At 45.1% G+C, this 14980-nt stretch overlaps 1 protein-coding gene across 1 annotated transcript in view; it reads left to right on the plus strand.

The window, feature by feature from the left end:
* Window positions 1-14980, plus strand: part of SLC6A5 (solute carrier family 6 member 5) — a 305468-nt gene that overhangs the window by 171382 nt on the left and 119106 nt on the right. Inside the window, exons 11-12 of the mRNA XM_069221331.1 lie at window positions 5120-5232; window positions 8640-8771. Of these exons, the coding sequence (XP_069077432.1) occupies window positions 5120-5232; window positions 8640-8771 (245 nt within the window). The remainder of the gene's footprint in view (window positions 1-5119; window positions 5233-8639; window positions 8772-14980) is intronic.

Consider the following 14980-nt stretch of genomic DNA (forward strand, 5'->3'; position numbering starts at 1 on the left):
ATTTTTACGTTAAAAAACTACGCTAAAACAAAGTATAAATATGCCCCTGAGTGTGGTTCCTGCACTAAGACAAGCTAGTTGAGAAGGAGCTAAAAGAGTGCCATCTCTGCAACTGCCTTTCCCCCAGTGTAACACAGCATCCATTGACAATGTTTGACCTTCCTGCACAGGGTTTGGAAAGAGTTGCAGTTGATTTCTTTGGGCCCTTAGAAAACTAGCATCATCTCATGGCAGGTGTTGATGAGTATGCAAGCTTTTCTTTAGTAGAGAAGCTATCATCAGTAACCCATGAAAAGGTCATCGTGGGGCTGGATGACATCTTTGCAGCATGCGGTATCCCCGCCATTGTCAAATCTGACAACAGTCCACTGTTCAATAGCAAAGAATTCAAACGAGTTTCTAATTAGACTAAGGGGCATATTTATACTCTGTTTGCCCTGGATTTGCGTCATTTATTTTGACGCAAATTAGATGCAAACTTAACTCCATATTTATACTTTGGCGCTGTACCCGTCCAGTGCCAAATTTATGGAGTTTGAGTCATTTTTTGGATGTGAAAACCTACCTTGCGCTATGCAAGGTAGGTGTTTCCATTCAAAAAATGACTTTGAGGCATGTGCGCCTTATTTATACTCCCGCTTCATTTTGACGCACAGGAGTGGGCGGGCCTTAAAAAATGGCACCCAGCCTGATTTGCCCCGTTTTTTAACGCCTGAGTCAGGGCAGGCGTTAAGGGACCTGTGGGCTCATTTCCATGGTCTCTGACCATGGAAGCAGCCCACAGGTGCCCTTCCCTGCACCCAGGGACTCCCCCTGCCACCCTCGCCCACCCCTGGAGGACACTCATGGATGTGGGGACCCATCCCAGGTAAGTACAGGTAAGTATATATTTTTATTTTTTTAAAGTGGCATGGGGGGGCCTTACTTGGGTCCCCCTACATGCCACTGTGCCCAATGGCCATGCCCAGGGGACAGAAGTCCCCTGGGCATGACCATTGGGCAGGGGGGCATGACTTCTGTCTTTGCTAAGACAGGAGTCATTTCAATGGGGGTTTTGCACCAAAAAATGGCACAAGTCAGGTTAAAGCCATAATTTTTTACTCTAACCTGACTTGCACCATTCTTTGACGCACAACCCCGATTCTTCCCTATGCCTGCGCTGCCTGGTTAGAGTAATTGATTTTGACTCTAACCAGGCTGCAGCGCCGGTGTTAGAAATGGGGTTTCTGGTTGGCTAGGGTATGCACCTCAGCCAGGCAGAACTTACCCACCCTAGACAGGGCAAGGGAGTTACACGTCCAAGATAACACCTGCTCACCCCCTTGGTAGCTTGGCACGAGCAGTCAGGCTTAACCCGGAGGCAAAGTGTAAAGCGTTTGCACAACACACACAACACACGTGACGCAATATCCCCACCACAAAGGAAACACAACACCAGATTATATGAAAATATACTGTATTGTACACAAGGCAATTATCAGACCAAACATCACATATCAGTACTATCCTGCTACCTTAGCAGTTGTCAGAACGTTACACATTAGTTACTCTGCAACCTAGCAGTAGTCACACATTATACACAGGTTACTCAGTATTCTGCAACACAAGCAGTAGTCAGGAAAACACGTTATTACATCACAGCACTTGTCATAAGAATATCATAAAATGCCCATAGTAGGAACATTAGAAAACATATGGCAAGTTAGAAAATTATATTAGCAAGCATGTCCATAAAAGGAACATTTGCATACACATATGTAAAAACATCAAACGCAGGTAGGTAATATATGAATCAAACAAAAGTCTGTAGAAAGAACTTTGGATTGCAACTATATTGGTCCTTTAAACAGTACCTGGTTGGATGAAGGCACCTCCAGTGCCTAGAAGGTGAACAATGGGGCCCCCGGCACTCCTATGCGCAAAACGGGGGCCTCCCTTATACTCTGGGGTCAGAGGAGGGTGACATGCACCTCCTCTCTTTTATAGACAGGCCCCTCCGGGGACCGTGATTACTGGGGGCCCCCCAGGACCTCAACCGGCCCTCACGAGGGGGGCCAAATCCAGCAAAAACAACTTAGGGCAGGAGGGGGGCACCACGCACCCCCTCCGGTTTATTGACAGGCCCCTCCCGGGACCCGTGATCTCTGGGGGCCCCCCCGGGCCTCCACTGGCCCTTCCACCAAGCTGGGGGAGGGGCACAATAATGCCCGTTTTACCTAACAGCAGAAAAGAAGCGTCCTGCTCCTAACGCAGAGGCCAGGGGGAAGGGGGCTCTCCCCGCACCTGACCCTGGTCCTGCCATGAAGCCACAAGAAGATCAGACCCCTCCTGGGGCCCGAGCAGACCCTCGCCTGCACCCGATGCGGTGCGCAAGTGTTCTTCCAGCTTCCCGAGCTGCTGCGGTGATCTTATTTAAAATGGCACAATGCAGCAAGGAGCCTACCAGTCTACCAAGGCTCCATAAGCGCGCTGCAATCAGCGCTATGGCAGCCGCAACCACAGAGAAGCACCCCTCGTGAAGAAATGGATGCAGGGGTCAGGGGCCACAGCACCCTGCCCCTGGGGAGCAGAATCTTAAGACAAGGTCCTCAGGTGGAGGGCCCAGCTACAGGCCAGCAGCAAGTGGCAAGTCCTTCACAGTGACCAGGCAGGTCACAGGTCAGCACAGCAGCAGCAGTCCATGGCGGTTCCTGGTGAGTCCTTTCAGCCTTTGGTGTCCAGTTCCAAGATGATTCCAAGAGTCTCCAAATTGTGGGGAAAATTCCCCTGTACTTATAGTCAGTTCTTACAGTGTTTTACAATGGTAGGGTGAGGAGGTTCCAGCCAGTTACAACCGGTTCTGGGAGTGCCCCCTCTCTCCTTTCAGCACAGGCTCCAAACATCAGTGGGGGGTTAACGACCCTATTATGTGAGGCCAGGGCACAGTCTTTACAAATACAGGTGTGCCCCGCCTCTCCCTTCTCTCAGCCCAGGAAGACTATTCAGTATGCAGATGCACCTCTGTGACACCTCCACTCTCCCTGTGTACAGGCTGTCTGAAAAGTATGCACAAAGCCCCAATTGTCACTCTGCCCATGACGTGGATTGGAGTCAAGCTGCAAAACACCAGAGTCATAAGCACAGATAAAAGCGCACTTTCTAGAAGTGGCATTTCTGTGATAGTAATAAAAAATACACCCACACCAGTAAGCAGCATTTATTATCACCATCACAACCATACCAAACATGCCTACGCTACCCCTCATAAATCAGACAATACCCTTTACACATAAGGAAGGGCATTTCTAATGCAATCCTATGAGAAGGCAGCACTCACAGCAGTGAGACACCAAGTTAGGCTGTTTGTCACTACTAGGACAGGCCATGCAATATGGCACATGTCCTGCCTTTCTACATACATGGCACCCTGCCCATAGGGTTAGCTATGGCGTACCTTAGGGGTGACTTACATGTCGTAAAAGGGGAGTTCTGGGCCTGGCAAGTAAATTTAGATACCAGGTCCCTGTGGCACAAAACTGTGCACACAGGCCCTGCGCTAGCAGGCCTGAGACAGGTTTGAAAGTCTACTTCAGTGGGTGGTGCAAGCAGCGCTGCAGGCCCACTAGTAGTATTTAATTTACGGGCCCTGGGTATAGAGATACCACTGTACAAGGGACTTATAGGTAAATTAAATATGCCAATTAGGTATAAGCCAATCATACCTACTTTAGATGGGAGAGCACCTGCACTTTAGCACTGGTCAGCAGTGATAAAGTGCTCAGAGACCTAGAGCCAACAGCGAGAGGTCAGAAAAACCAGGAGGAAGGAGGCAAAAAGACTGGGGATGACCCTGCGTAAGGCAAAAAGTCCAACAGACGGCTAACGTCATTCCATTAATAAGGCGCCCGGCTGGTGCGTTGGAATGGCGTTAGCCGGCGGTAAACTTTTTGATGCAAAACTGTGCTGACGCTGGTTTGCATCACAAAGTATAAATATGGGCCTAAATGACAAGCAACAAAAAAGTTCACCTCTGTGGCCACAAGCCAATTGTGCTGTTGAACGATGCATGGGTACCCTCAAAAGGATGAGTCAGTGAGCATTGATGGAGGGAATAAAGTTAAACCAGGCCCTGTGTCAAGTCCTCTGTGCTTTTCCTTCAACTCCCCACTCCACAACTGGTCTGATTCCTGCCACTTTGATATTTGGAAGAGCCATCTGAACCAAACTGCCACAGTGGACAATGGACGGACCTTTGAATGCTGATAAGGTTTGTGTCACAGACACAGAAAGTGCAAAATAAAAACATATGCGGACCGACATCGATAAGCTCAGGAAACAGTCTTTCAGGTCTACCAGAAACAAAAATGGAAAACAGACACTCCATTTGCTGTCTATCCACTGAGAGTGGTGATGTGCAAAAGACACATGGTGATAGCGCATGGTCCCAGGCACACCATAAGACAGTACTCGTCACACTTTAAGCACTTACCTCTACTTTCATCAGCTCCTGCAATCATGAATGAGGCAATCCCGCCTAACAGCCCAGATCAAACATCAGAATGAGTGACATCAGTATGAAACCAAAGTGCGTCTCAACTACCTCATACCACTCAATTTGGCTGACTAGTGCGAGCGTCTTGACAACTTACTGAAGAAATATAATGTAATGTGACTGTTATTCATACTTTTGTTTAACAAGTGGGGAGATGAAGTGTTGCGGAACTTTTGTGCTCTAGGATCCTTGTGGTTCTAGGCAGACTCAATAGAGGAATGTGTAACTTGTTGGGAGGTGTTAATGTGTGGTTATTAACGGTTATGACATGATCCAAGTATAGTGTGTTAAAGTATGCTGGCGAATAAAGACATCTGTGACAGAGCTGTGTGTGCCACGGTCATTCACATGTACCCGGGTTGGGGAGGATGCTCCACTAAGAGTCGCAGCTGTGATCCCTGGCTACCTCTGAATGACGTCCATGTGAGAGATCCTTTTCAGTCTCCCAGAAGAAACTTTTTATTTCTGTTCCATAACTGGATTAGCATTTTCATGATAAACCTACAAGAATGTTTTTTTGGGAAAGTATAAAACTAATTATGGAAAATAGAGACATTCAGATGGAGTAACTACGCATGTTTCTTCCAGGTCCTGGAATTGCTTTTGTGGTGTATCCAGAAGCTCTGACAAGACTTCCACTTTCCCCATTCTGGGCCATCATATTCTTCTTGATGTTACTAACACTGGGACTTGACACTATGGTAAGGCCTGACTTTTGTTGTTCTTTGTTTATTTTTTTGACTCTCTTGGTACTTTATAAAGCTGGTGCAGAGCCTCTAATGAGGCTGTCCACATGTGTCTTTTATGTGTTTGAATGAGGCCAAACGAAGTGGCTAAGGGCATTCTCACTACTCTCAGGGAGAAGCCAATCCCCTCCTCTGACACCTTGAAGCATGACGATTGGTTATCAAGTCCCCTATTACTAAGAAAGTTGTTGGGTTAATGCTTAAAACATCTGTAGGAGCTTCAGAACCTTAGGGTTTATAGCATTGCTGACTGAGCTAAATACTTGATGTGGCCATTTCATATTAACCTCCTGCCCTCAGGATTACATTCACTTCCACAGCCTGATGATAGATCTGGCAGAGGGTGTGGAATAACACCAACTATAATACAGGACAGTTGTTTGTTAAATATTTGATGATGTAGCATGAGCAATCTCACAAGACTTCTAAGGATCTACACAGACTCCTGCCACCCATGAAGAGTAGTTCTACATTGAACCAACACAGCCTAGACAGACTCCTGCTACCCATGAGGAGTGGGTCTGAAATGAACCAACAAGAATTTGTAAGCATGTTTTTGTACTGTAGCCTTTACAGAAAACCAATGAACATCCACAGAGCTACCAGAGCTTGCCAATCAAGCCTAGTCCTACCTAATCTCTTCTCCAGCCCAGCGGGAAAAATATCACTGTTCAACCACTGCACAGAGAGAGATATTTTAGCGGGAGAAAAAGAGCTGGAGAGAGGCAGAGAGAGAGAGGGAGAGAGAGAGAGAGGCATGTATGCATGTAACATGTATTCTATCTTTAAATATCTCCAGTTTCTGGATCTGCTGTACTTTATTTTCTGTTCTGAACATTTTGAGCCATATTTAAAATCTTTTGGCACAGGGCAGCACCGAAAGCCTTCTTGCTGCACTGTCCTGCATCAAACCAAAAGGGCAGGAATGCACCATATCTACAAGATACAGCGCATTCATGTCCTTTTCCCCTGTGCTGGCACATAATGGGCTGCCATGCGCCAATGCAATCATCTTTGAACCATGGTGAAAGGGTATCTGCTTTACAGGGATGATTGTTTTTGTGAAGAAAGGGACAACTTCCTGCACAAAAATAACCACGAGAGTCATTATCCTCTTGCTATGTGTGCTTTGCCGAACGCAGCACACATAGAAAAAGGAAAAAACAAGGAGAGACAAAGATATTTCTCCTCGTTGTGCCTCCCTTATGCTTCCCCTGGGCGCATAGGCTTTTGATGCATTCCCAAATTTACGAATCGTTGTACATCTGGCAATACGTCAAAATCCATGGGTGTTGCGTGGGAGCACCCGCCGCAATGCCCATGGAACGCCTCTTTTACACAGAGTAAGGCAACGCATAAACTTGGGCTGCGTTGACTTACTCTATATCTACAAGGCCATGAAAAGCCACACGAAGGGGCTTTGAGTGGCCTTGTAGATATGGCCTGCAGCCTGCTCTGTCGGTGCATCAAAGAAAGTGATGCACCGGCGGTGCAAGCTGCTTGTAAATGTGGCCCTTTGTTTTAAACTTCAAGCAGGCACTTGTCTTATTTCGACCACATGTCACTTTCTTGTCTAAGGCCCGCAATAGCTTATGACATGCCTATGTGTGTGTTTTAGATTAAGGGCCACATTTATTAAAGGGTTGCATTTTCCTTGTGTCATGCAAGGTAACGCAAGGCAGCGCAATTCCTTATTTCAGATATACAAAGCCACATACCACAGGTGATTTGAACTGCCTTGTGTGGCTGTGTAAAGAAATGAAATGCAACTTGGCTGATTGCATTGCGTTACGTTACATTTTGAGCTGAAAGATGCTCCATAGGTAGAGCCTGGGCTTTCCTGTGCATCCACCCATGGATTTAATGGTATTCCAGATCTACAAAGGTTTGTAAACCTGGGATTGCGTCAAATCCGTACACTTTCGGGAGGGCGGCATTACGAGGGGAAAAGTCTGTTTTCCTTGTTTATTTCCTCTTTTGTGCACGGGCATGCTTGTATGCATATGCAAATGTGGGGTTTTCACCAATCCAACAAAGGGAATTGCTGCAGTATCATTTTGTTTAATTTTAATAGTTAATGAATGACATATAACACTGACCCTCCTCCACCCTTTCCAAGCAGACAGCTGTGATTCCTGTATGAATCTGTTCTAATACACTCTGGTACCTAATCCCGAGATACTGTTCAAACATCACTGATGCTGGTCACTTAATGGTAAAAATATCATCACAGCAATTTGTGGCTTTATCCTTATCTTTCCACTGTGTATGTTCACGGTCTCTCACCTCGAGAGACAATTAACAATGTGCTGAGTGCCACATCCACTTTCAAATATAATTTAAGGAAACTGTCAGACATTTGTTTAGCTCTTATCTTGTAGGCACTGTAATATTAAACTGGTATCAAAACATGGTATAAGACTCGCAGGCAGCCCTGGGACACAGGATGCGCATCAAAGAACATGGGGGCAGATTTAAGAAAGTGGCTCTACATCCAATGCAGCACCACACTTCCTGAGCCCCTTAGCGCCCCTCCTAATGCCACCATATGTGCGTCATATTTAAGGTACAGTACACCATGGTGGTAGTGAGGGACCTAGCGTCAAAATTGATGACGCTAGTTTGGCACTTTGCAGGATTAGCGTAAAAAATATTGACGCTAATCCTTCAAAGCACAGTGAGGCCCATTATAAATACCGGTGTGCCTCCTTTTAACGGCTGCTCTGTGCAGGCATTAAAAATGACGCAAATAAATATTTTAGATTTCTTGGCGCCATTTTTTCAGCCCCTTTAATGGGGAACACCCCCCCTTGCGTATATTATGCCTGGCCCAGGCATAATGTGGCGCAAGGGGCTACAAAGTCGTGCAGTGCATGCATTGCACCACTTTGTAAACGTGGTGCGGCAATTTTGGCCTCGTTGGGCCATATTAGTGTAAACAAAATTACGCTACGGTGGCGCAAGGAGACACCAGGTCCTTTTAAATCTGGGCCATGATTTTTAGATCTGGCTTGACAGCATAGCAGGCTAAATGCCTATACTACATGTTCATTATACTTAGCTTTAGATTTGACTCCACCCAAAGGACTATTACTCACCTCATGCTTTGACAGGTGTATCTTTCCGCCTGTTATTGAGTGCTTATATTGCAATGCATAAGCAAACTGAATCATCACACATTAAATTATTTAGCCAATAGATGCATTTTGTTCATCAAACCATCGTTATTTTATTTTTTCCTGCCAGCGTGCTGTTTACGTTCATCAGTCAAGATTCGAACGCAAGACTGAAGGATTGTCTTTGTCACTTGCTTTTGCTGTAATGTTGATACACAATTCTCTCTTTTGTCTTGTTCTTTTCAGTTTGCTACAATTGAAACCATAGTGACCTCTGTGTCAGATGAATTTCCGAAGTACCTGCGTACCCACAAACCCCTCTTCACCCTGGGGTGCTGTGTTTGCTTTTACATCATGGGGTTTCCTATGATTACCCAGGTAAAAATGCAATGGCATTGTTTGTGTAACGCATGTTCTAAACTGTGCACTGTGTTTTTTGGCCCCGATGACAGATGTTTATTGTTACCCAACTCATTGGTGATCATGTGTATAGGAGGAAGGAAAGACTGAGTCGACCTGCCCCAATTTGAATGGCTATTTCTACATATTTGAAGGACCTTAGGACAACTTGCATGTATAGTTTGATTCTGAGTAGTGTGATTAACTGGTATTTTTGGTAATATGTGAATATATAATATATTGGAAGGGTATTGTATCTCACTTTAAAGTTCCTTGACCTTTTAAAGGATCTTAACCTTTAGTTTCCCTCATCTATATCATCACAGAACTCCTCATTGATTTCCAGTGTATAGGATAAGGTACCCCCTGCCGTACATTATAAGGATATTGCAAGTCACCAAGGAATTCCGTGACCATACATAAGAACAAGGCTGAGTGCTAAATTCCTTTCTAAAGTCATGAATGATTTGCAATAAACTTTTAAGTACACCAATGGTAATTATATTCCTTAAAATACATGATCACAACATCTCCCTTCCCACACACTGCTTAAATTCTTGACTTCCTCTTTCACATTAAAGAGAGCGTATAGTTGCCGACATCAAGAATAAAAGCAGAGTCTGTAGTGCAAAATTTAAAAAAAACACCAATAAGTAATTTTTTGCAAAAAAGTATAAGAATCAGTTTAATGGATGTCTGATTAAAAATGCTGTACCTCAGAATGTATAATAACATCCAGAAAGATTCCGTGCTGTTTCACATAAAGTGGGCATTGGGAGCGCTTAGTTAAGACACAGTCTGTACCAGAGTTCTGGCCTCTCTATTGTCTTAAGTAATAGAATTGCTGGAGCAGAGGTAATAAATGTTTGCCTGTCACATGAGGTTTCAATGCAAGTGCTGCTTTTAGTTGGAAATGTAGCAGCCTCCGTTGAAATAGGTAAACAACAGAAAATAACAGAAGAACATACAAAAACCACCATAACATCATGACCACACTACCTCTGCAATACAGCTGTATGTAAAAGTGAACCACAGACAGTCACTAAATTATCCTATGCTTAACTCTCTGGTAGCTTGGCACAAAAGCAGTCAGGCCTAACTCAGAGGCAATGTGTAAAGTATTTATTCAGCACTTAATTAGTAATGAAGGGAAAACAAAACACAAGAGAAATCCCACACCAAATTAGAAAAAATAGAGTCAATTTAATTAAATTATTTGAAAACAAAACAACAAAAATACAATCAATGGAACCAAAGATTTGAATTTATAAACTTTAAAGTGAAAAATAGAGCCTAAAAGATCAAAGCCCCAACCGGGGACATCTAGTCACTTGAGACCAGGGAAAAGTCGAAAGTAATGGCTGACTGTAGTGGAGAGCGGTTCGGTTTCACAAAGTTGATTGGGCCCGGTCTCCCCTTACATTCGAACTTAGAAGTATTTTTTAAGGGAATATTATAGACGGTAAAGTTCAACAAGGCAGCCGGTGGTGTTCAAGGAGGAGATGTTGTTGTTGGGGAGCCAGTGAAAAAAGTTGTGGTGAAATTTATACGTTCAGAGTTAGTTTTTTTTCTGAAGGCAAAAATCACTGCAGGCTGTAGCTGATGAGAGCTGCATGAGGCTGGATACCCCTTCTGCAAGGAGCCACTGAACATAGTTTTCTGCTCCCCAGAACATAGTGGGAGCTATTGCAAAGTCAGTCTGACAAGTGGTGCACCATGGGAGGGTTGGAGTTCCTGTCTCCTCTCTGTTCTCAGAGCAATTTTTACATGAAAATTTCCATGTCCCAAGTTGTGGATCTGGGCTACCTGGGCATCCATAGCACCACTTCCAAGGGCCCAGGACTGAGGGGGACACTTGGAGGGTCAGGGCATAGTCATGCTGGGTCCAGGTGTGGGTTTAAGATGGTTGTAGCCTTTACTGTCCCTGAGGCTCTGATCAGGAGGCCAGCTGACTAACCATTGAAGTCACTCTGGAATTGTTTCCCTGAAGCAGAGAAGCAGGTCTCAAGAAGCAGTGCAATCCTCTAAAGGCACAAAACCGGTTCCAGGGAGCAGCTTTCTTGGTGCAGCAGGGCAGTCCTCTGAAGTACACAGCAGGCCGCAGGCAGTGGAAGAAACCTACCTAAGGCCCAGAAGTGAACTGAAAAGTGGGTCTGAGGGTCCTAGTTATATATCTGGTGCTAGCTTTGAATAGGAAGGAGTGCCCCCCACCAGTAGAAGTACCTGGAACTTTCTGCCTCCCTGCCTGGCACCAATATGTCTAGGGGCAAAATAGACTAGTACAGTGGTTTCCAAACTGGGCACCACAGCACTCGGGAGTGTTGCATGTATCTCAGGAACCTAGTGAAGACCAGCGTGATTACGTTCATGACATGTGTAAGAGACTCCGCTTAGGCGGGCCCTGGCTTGCGGCAGTCACAACACCCTTAATAGGTACTGCACGCCTGACTGTAAACATGATTTTGCTCAGCTGTGGACATTTATTCATCTGGATTTAGGCAACATTGATACGTTATCCATTTTCTGTACACTGCAGATGCTTTTTCTGTGCAGCGTTCAGCAGTTTTTGTGGCCCAGTTGGGGTTACAGAAACTCATGTTAATAAATAGTATTTTAAAATATTGCCTACAAATGCTGTTGTGTTCCCGCATTAAAGAAGCAAGAAGCATGGTTAAACAGGGCAGTCATGATAAACGCCCAATTCATCCCTTCTATAAAAACGCGCCTATAATATCTTCATTCTCTCCAATGCAGAAATTGGGCTTTGTGCTCTGCCAATATGATGCCATCTCTGGGACACGGCTGAGGGAAAGAAGAGGAAAGTAGGGAGGTGGCAGGCTGCCAAGCTTTCCTCACACTGGACAGACAAAGCCCAAACCCATGACATTAACAGCCCTTGCAGCGAGTGCATACAGGCACTCAGACCAGGCTGAGAGCCATTTTAACGTGTGCGTCCGATTGCTGGCGCAGCCAGCTGATTTGCTGAGATCCATTAAAACAATTTATTTTTGTGCACAACATATTTGAAAAACAATGCAGAGACGACCACCAAGTTATAGAATGTGCTAAAGGATTTGTGCCATCACATTTTACAATTAATAACTGCTTTTTGCTTGAGGCTGAAAATAGCAAAACAGCAAGTGACTCCATGTCCCGTGCACATATGTATACGTGTACAGGGGCATAATGCAGTCACTCAAAATGGAAGCATCCAGTGGCTGGTCCATTCATCTATACTTTATGCTCTAGTGTGAGGGAGCATAATTTGAGTGACATGTAAAGGGACCAATGGTGAAAGAGTATTGATTGAAGCACCCATATATGCATGTATTTTTGTGTGATGCTTTCTAACAAACCTGAGGCTGGCATGACAGCTAAAGCTGTCTTTAGGCCAGACATAAAAAGGGGAGCCAGTGGCCCAGCACCATTTTGCAGGTGCTGGACCCATGTAAAAGAACAAATCATAATAATAATATAAGTGATGGAGGAGTGAGGGAGGGAACGTCTGGGACTGACAGAGGTGTAGGGAGGGGGACGAAAGGAGCGCATGGAGAGAAAGAATAACACAAACAGAAAGTCAGTGGAAGAGGAGTGGGTAACGGGACCAGAAGCACCGAAAAACAGAGAACACCTGGAGGGGAATGAAAGGAGTGTGCAGGAAGAAAAGTAGGGAGAGAGAGGAAGGAATGAGGCACTTCAATGAGGTACTGAATTTAAAATTACAAAATTATCTCTTTAAATATGCAGTGGAAGGATACTACTCGTCCTATCAGACAATTTATGATTGTGGATGTAAAGCAAACGCACATTGACTATTTTCATCTGCCTTTCTTCATATTTAAAACCTCTTCCAGGGCAGAGAAAAAGCATTCCCCATCATTCCCTGAAAATACAGGGTGCCTTAGGGAATATTTCTACCCTCTTTGATCTAGGGATATAATACCTTCATTTGCTTCACCCCAATTATTTTCAGGGGTAAAGGGAAGTACTCTCGAGGCTGGGCTTACATCCCCCCAACTGCCAAAAAAGGTAGCATAATAGGGAGCCATGGCAAACAGGCAATAGGTCAAGGGAGCCGTGGATCGAAAATGATTGGGAACTACTGGGCTAGTGTGAAGTGTGTGCGTGCTCATTCCATGTCTTTTAAAGTGCAAGTGGGGCTATGCACCGCACTATCCCCGATCTTGCTTGTATGGCCCATCCTACCAATACCCAGTCCCTCTATTGTGTGACTATCTGGAAGGAATACACAACGGCCAACTATACCTAGTCATGAGATACAGAAAACAAGCTGAAGGCACCAAATGGCTAGGACATGACAATGTCAACTTGGAAAAAATTGCATTTTCAGAATTATGACTGAAAATATTACTTTATCATTAAAGAGGATTTTAAGTTATAATTCCTTAGACACAAAACATGACATTTCTACCTGATCTCAAACAAACATCATCACTTATTTGTCGTAATAAGGTAATCCAATGTTACCATATGAGAGGGGTAGGCCGCACAGTAGTAAATAAACAATTTGTGTGTTTTTCACTGCCAGGACATGTAAAACTTAAACGTACAGCACCTACTTTTTTAAGTACAATGCCCTCTGTCCTGTGGGCTGTTTAGGGCCTACCATAGTGGTGACTTACATGTAATAAAAGGGTGTTTTAGTCCTTGCAAGGGGTTTATTTTGCCACGTTAACTTGGGAGTTTAAATCTGCATACAGACTGGAATGGCAGACCTGAGGCAACTTTGAAGGAGCTACTTAATGGGGGGCACAATAGGTGCTACAGGCCCAACAGTAGCATTTCATTTACCAGTCTTGGGTATACACTACACCACTTTATTAGGGTCTTATAAGTAAATTAATTATGCCAATCAGGCGTGTGACACCATGTTTTAGGGAGTGAGTACAATCACTATAGCACTGGTTAGCAGTGGTAAACTACGCAGGGTCCTAAGGCCAACAAAACCAAATTCTGCAAAACCAGAATGGGAGAAGACAAAAGGCTTAGGAGAAGACCACTCAAAGGATGACAGGTCTAACATGCTGAAAGTGGGAACTATCCAACCTTCTGAGAGTTCTTGTCACTAAGACAGAAGAACCAGGACAGACAATCCGTACTGAAGTGGTCTGCCCCAGGGCGGTGTTCCACCATAAAGTTAATTCCCTTTAGGGAGATGGATCACCTCAACAGTTTGCCATTCTCACCCCTCATTAGCATGAGCCATCTGAGGAGCCTGCGGTCTGTGTGAACTCAGAAGTTACTAATGAAACAGGGGTGGTCTCACTATCTTCAGTGCCCAGATCACAGCAAAAGCCTCTCTCTCTCTATAGCACTCCACCTCTGTTCCCTGGGAAGAAACCTCCTACTGATGAAGGGTTCTGATCTAGGCCCTCCTGATTTAGCTGTGACAGTACAATTCCTATGCCATACTCTGAAGAGTCAGCCCACACTATGAATCCTTGGGAGAAATGAGGGGCCTTGAGGACAGGTGCTGTACACATGGCACCCTTTAGAGTGTCAAAGCCTTTTGGGAAGGCCTCTGTCTACATCACCTTCTTGGGCTGTGTCTTGTAAGTCACCTTAGTCAATGGAGCAACAATGGTGCCATACCCCTTCACTAACCTCTGGTAGTATCCACTGGAGCCCAGGACGATCCTCAATTCTGTATGAGTTTTGGGGGCTCCCAGAACAGGATGGTCTCAGTCTAGGCCTGGAGGAGGTGCACCTTGCCTCTGACCACCAGGTGTCCCAGATACACCTTAGTTCCCTGCTCTTTCTCACACTTGCTGGCCTGGCCTTGGTAGTCAGGCTGCCTGTTGTAGTTGTAGGACATGAAATGCCACCTGGGGTGGTGCAGGCAGTCCTCCCAGATGCACTGTAGACAGCTATGCCATCTATGTAGGCAGCACTGGAGAACTCAACACTGGGCAGGATCCTGTTGACCAACCTCTGGAAAGTGACAGAAGCATTCTTCAATCTAAAGACATCACTATGATTTAGAAGTAGTCTTCTGGGGTCGAGAATGCAGACCTCTCTTTGGGCCCTTCAGTCAGGACCATCTGCCAGCATCTTGAAGTGAGGACAAAAGTACTCAGGAACTTGGCAGTTCCTAGCCAGCCTGTCAATGAGCTTATCAGCTTGGGGTATAGGGTGTACACCAATGTTAGTGACTGAGTTGAGCCCCC

Source organism: Pleurodeles waltl, chromosome 3_1 (assembly GCF_031143425.1).
Source record: "Pleurodeles waltl isolate 20211129_DDA chromosome 3_1, aPleWal1.hap1.20221129, whole genome shotgun sequence".
Lineage (NCBI taxonomy): Eukaryota > Metazoa > Chordata > Amphibia > Caudata > Salamandridae > Pleurodeles > Pleurodeles waltl.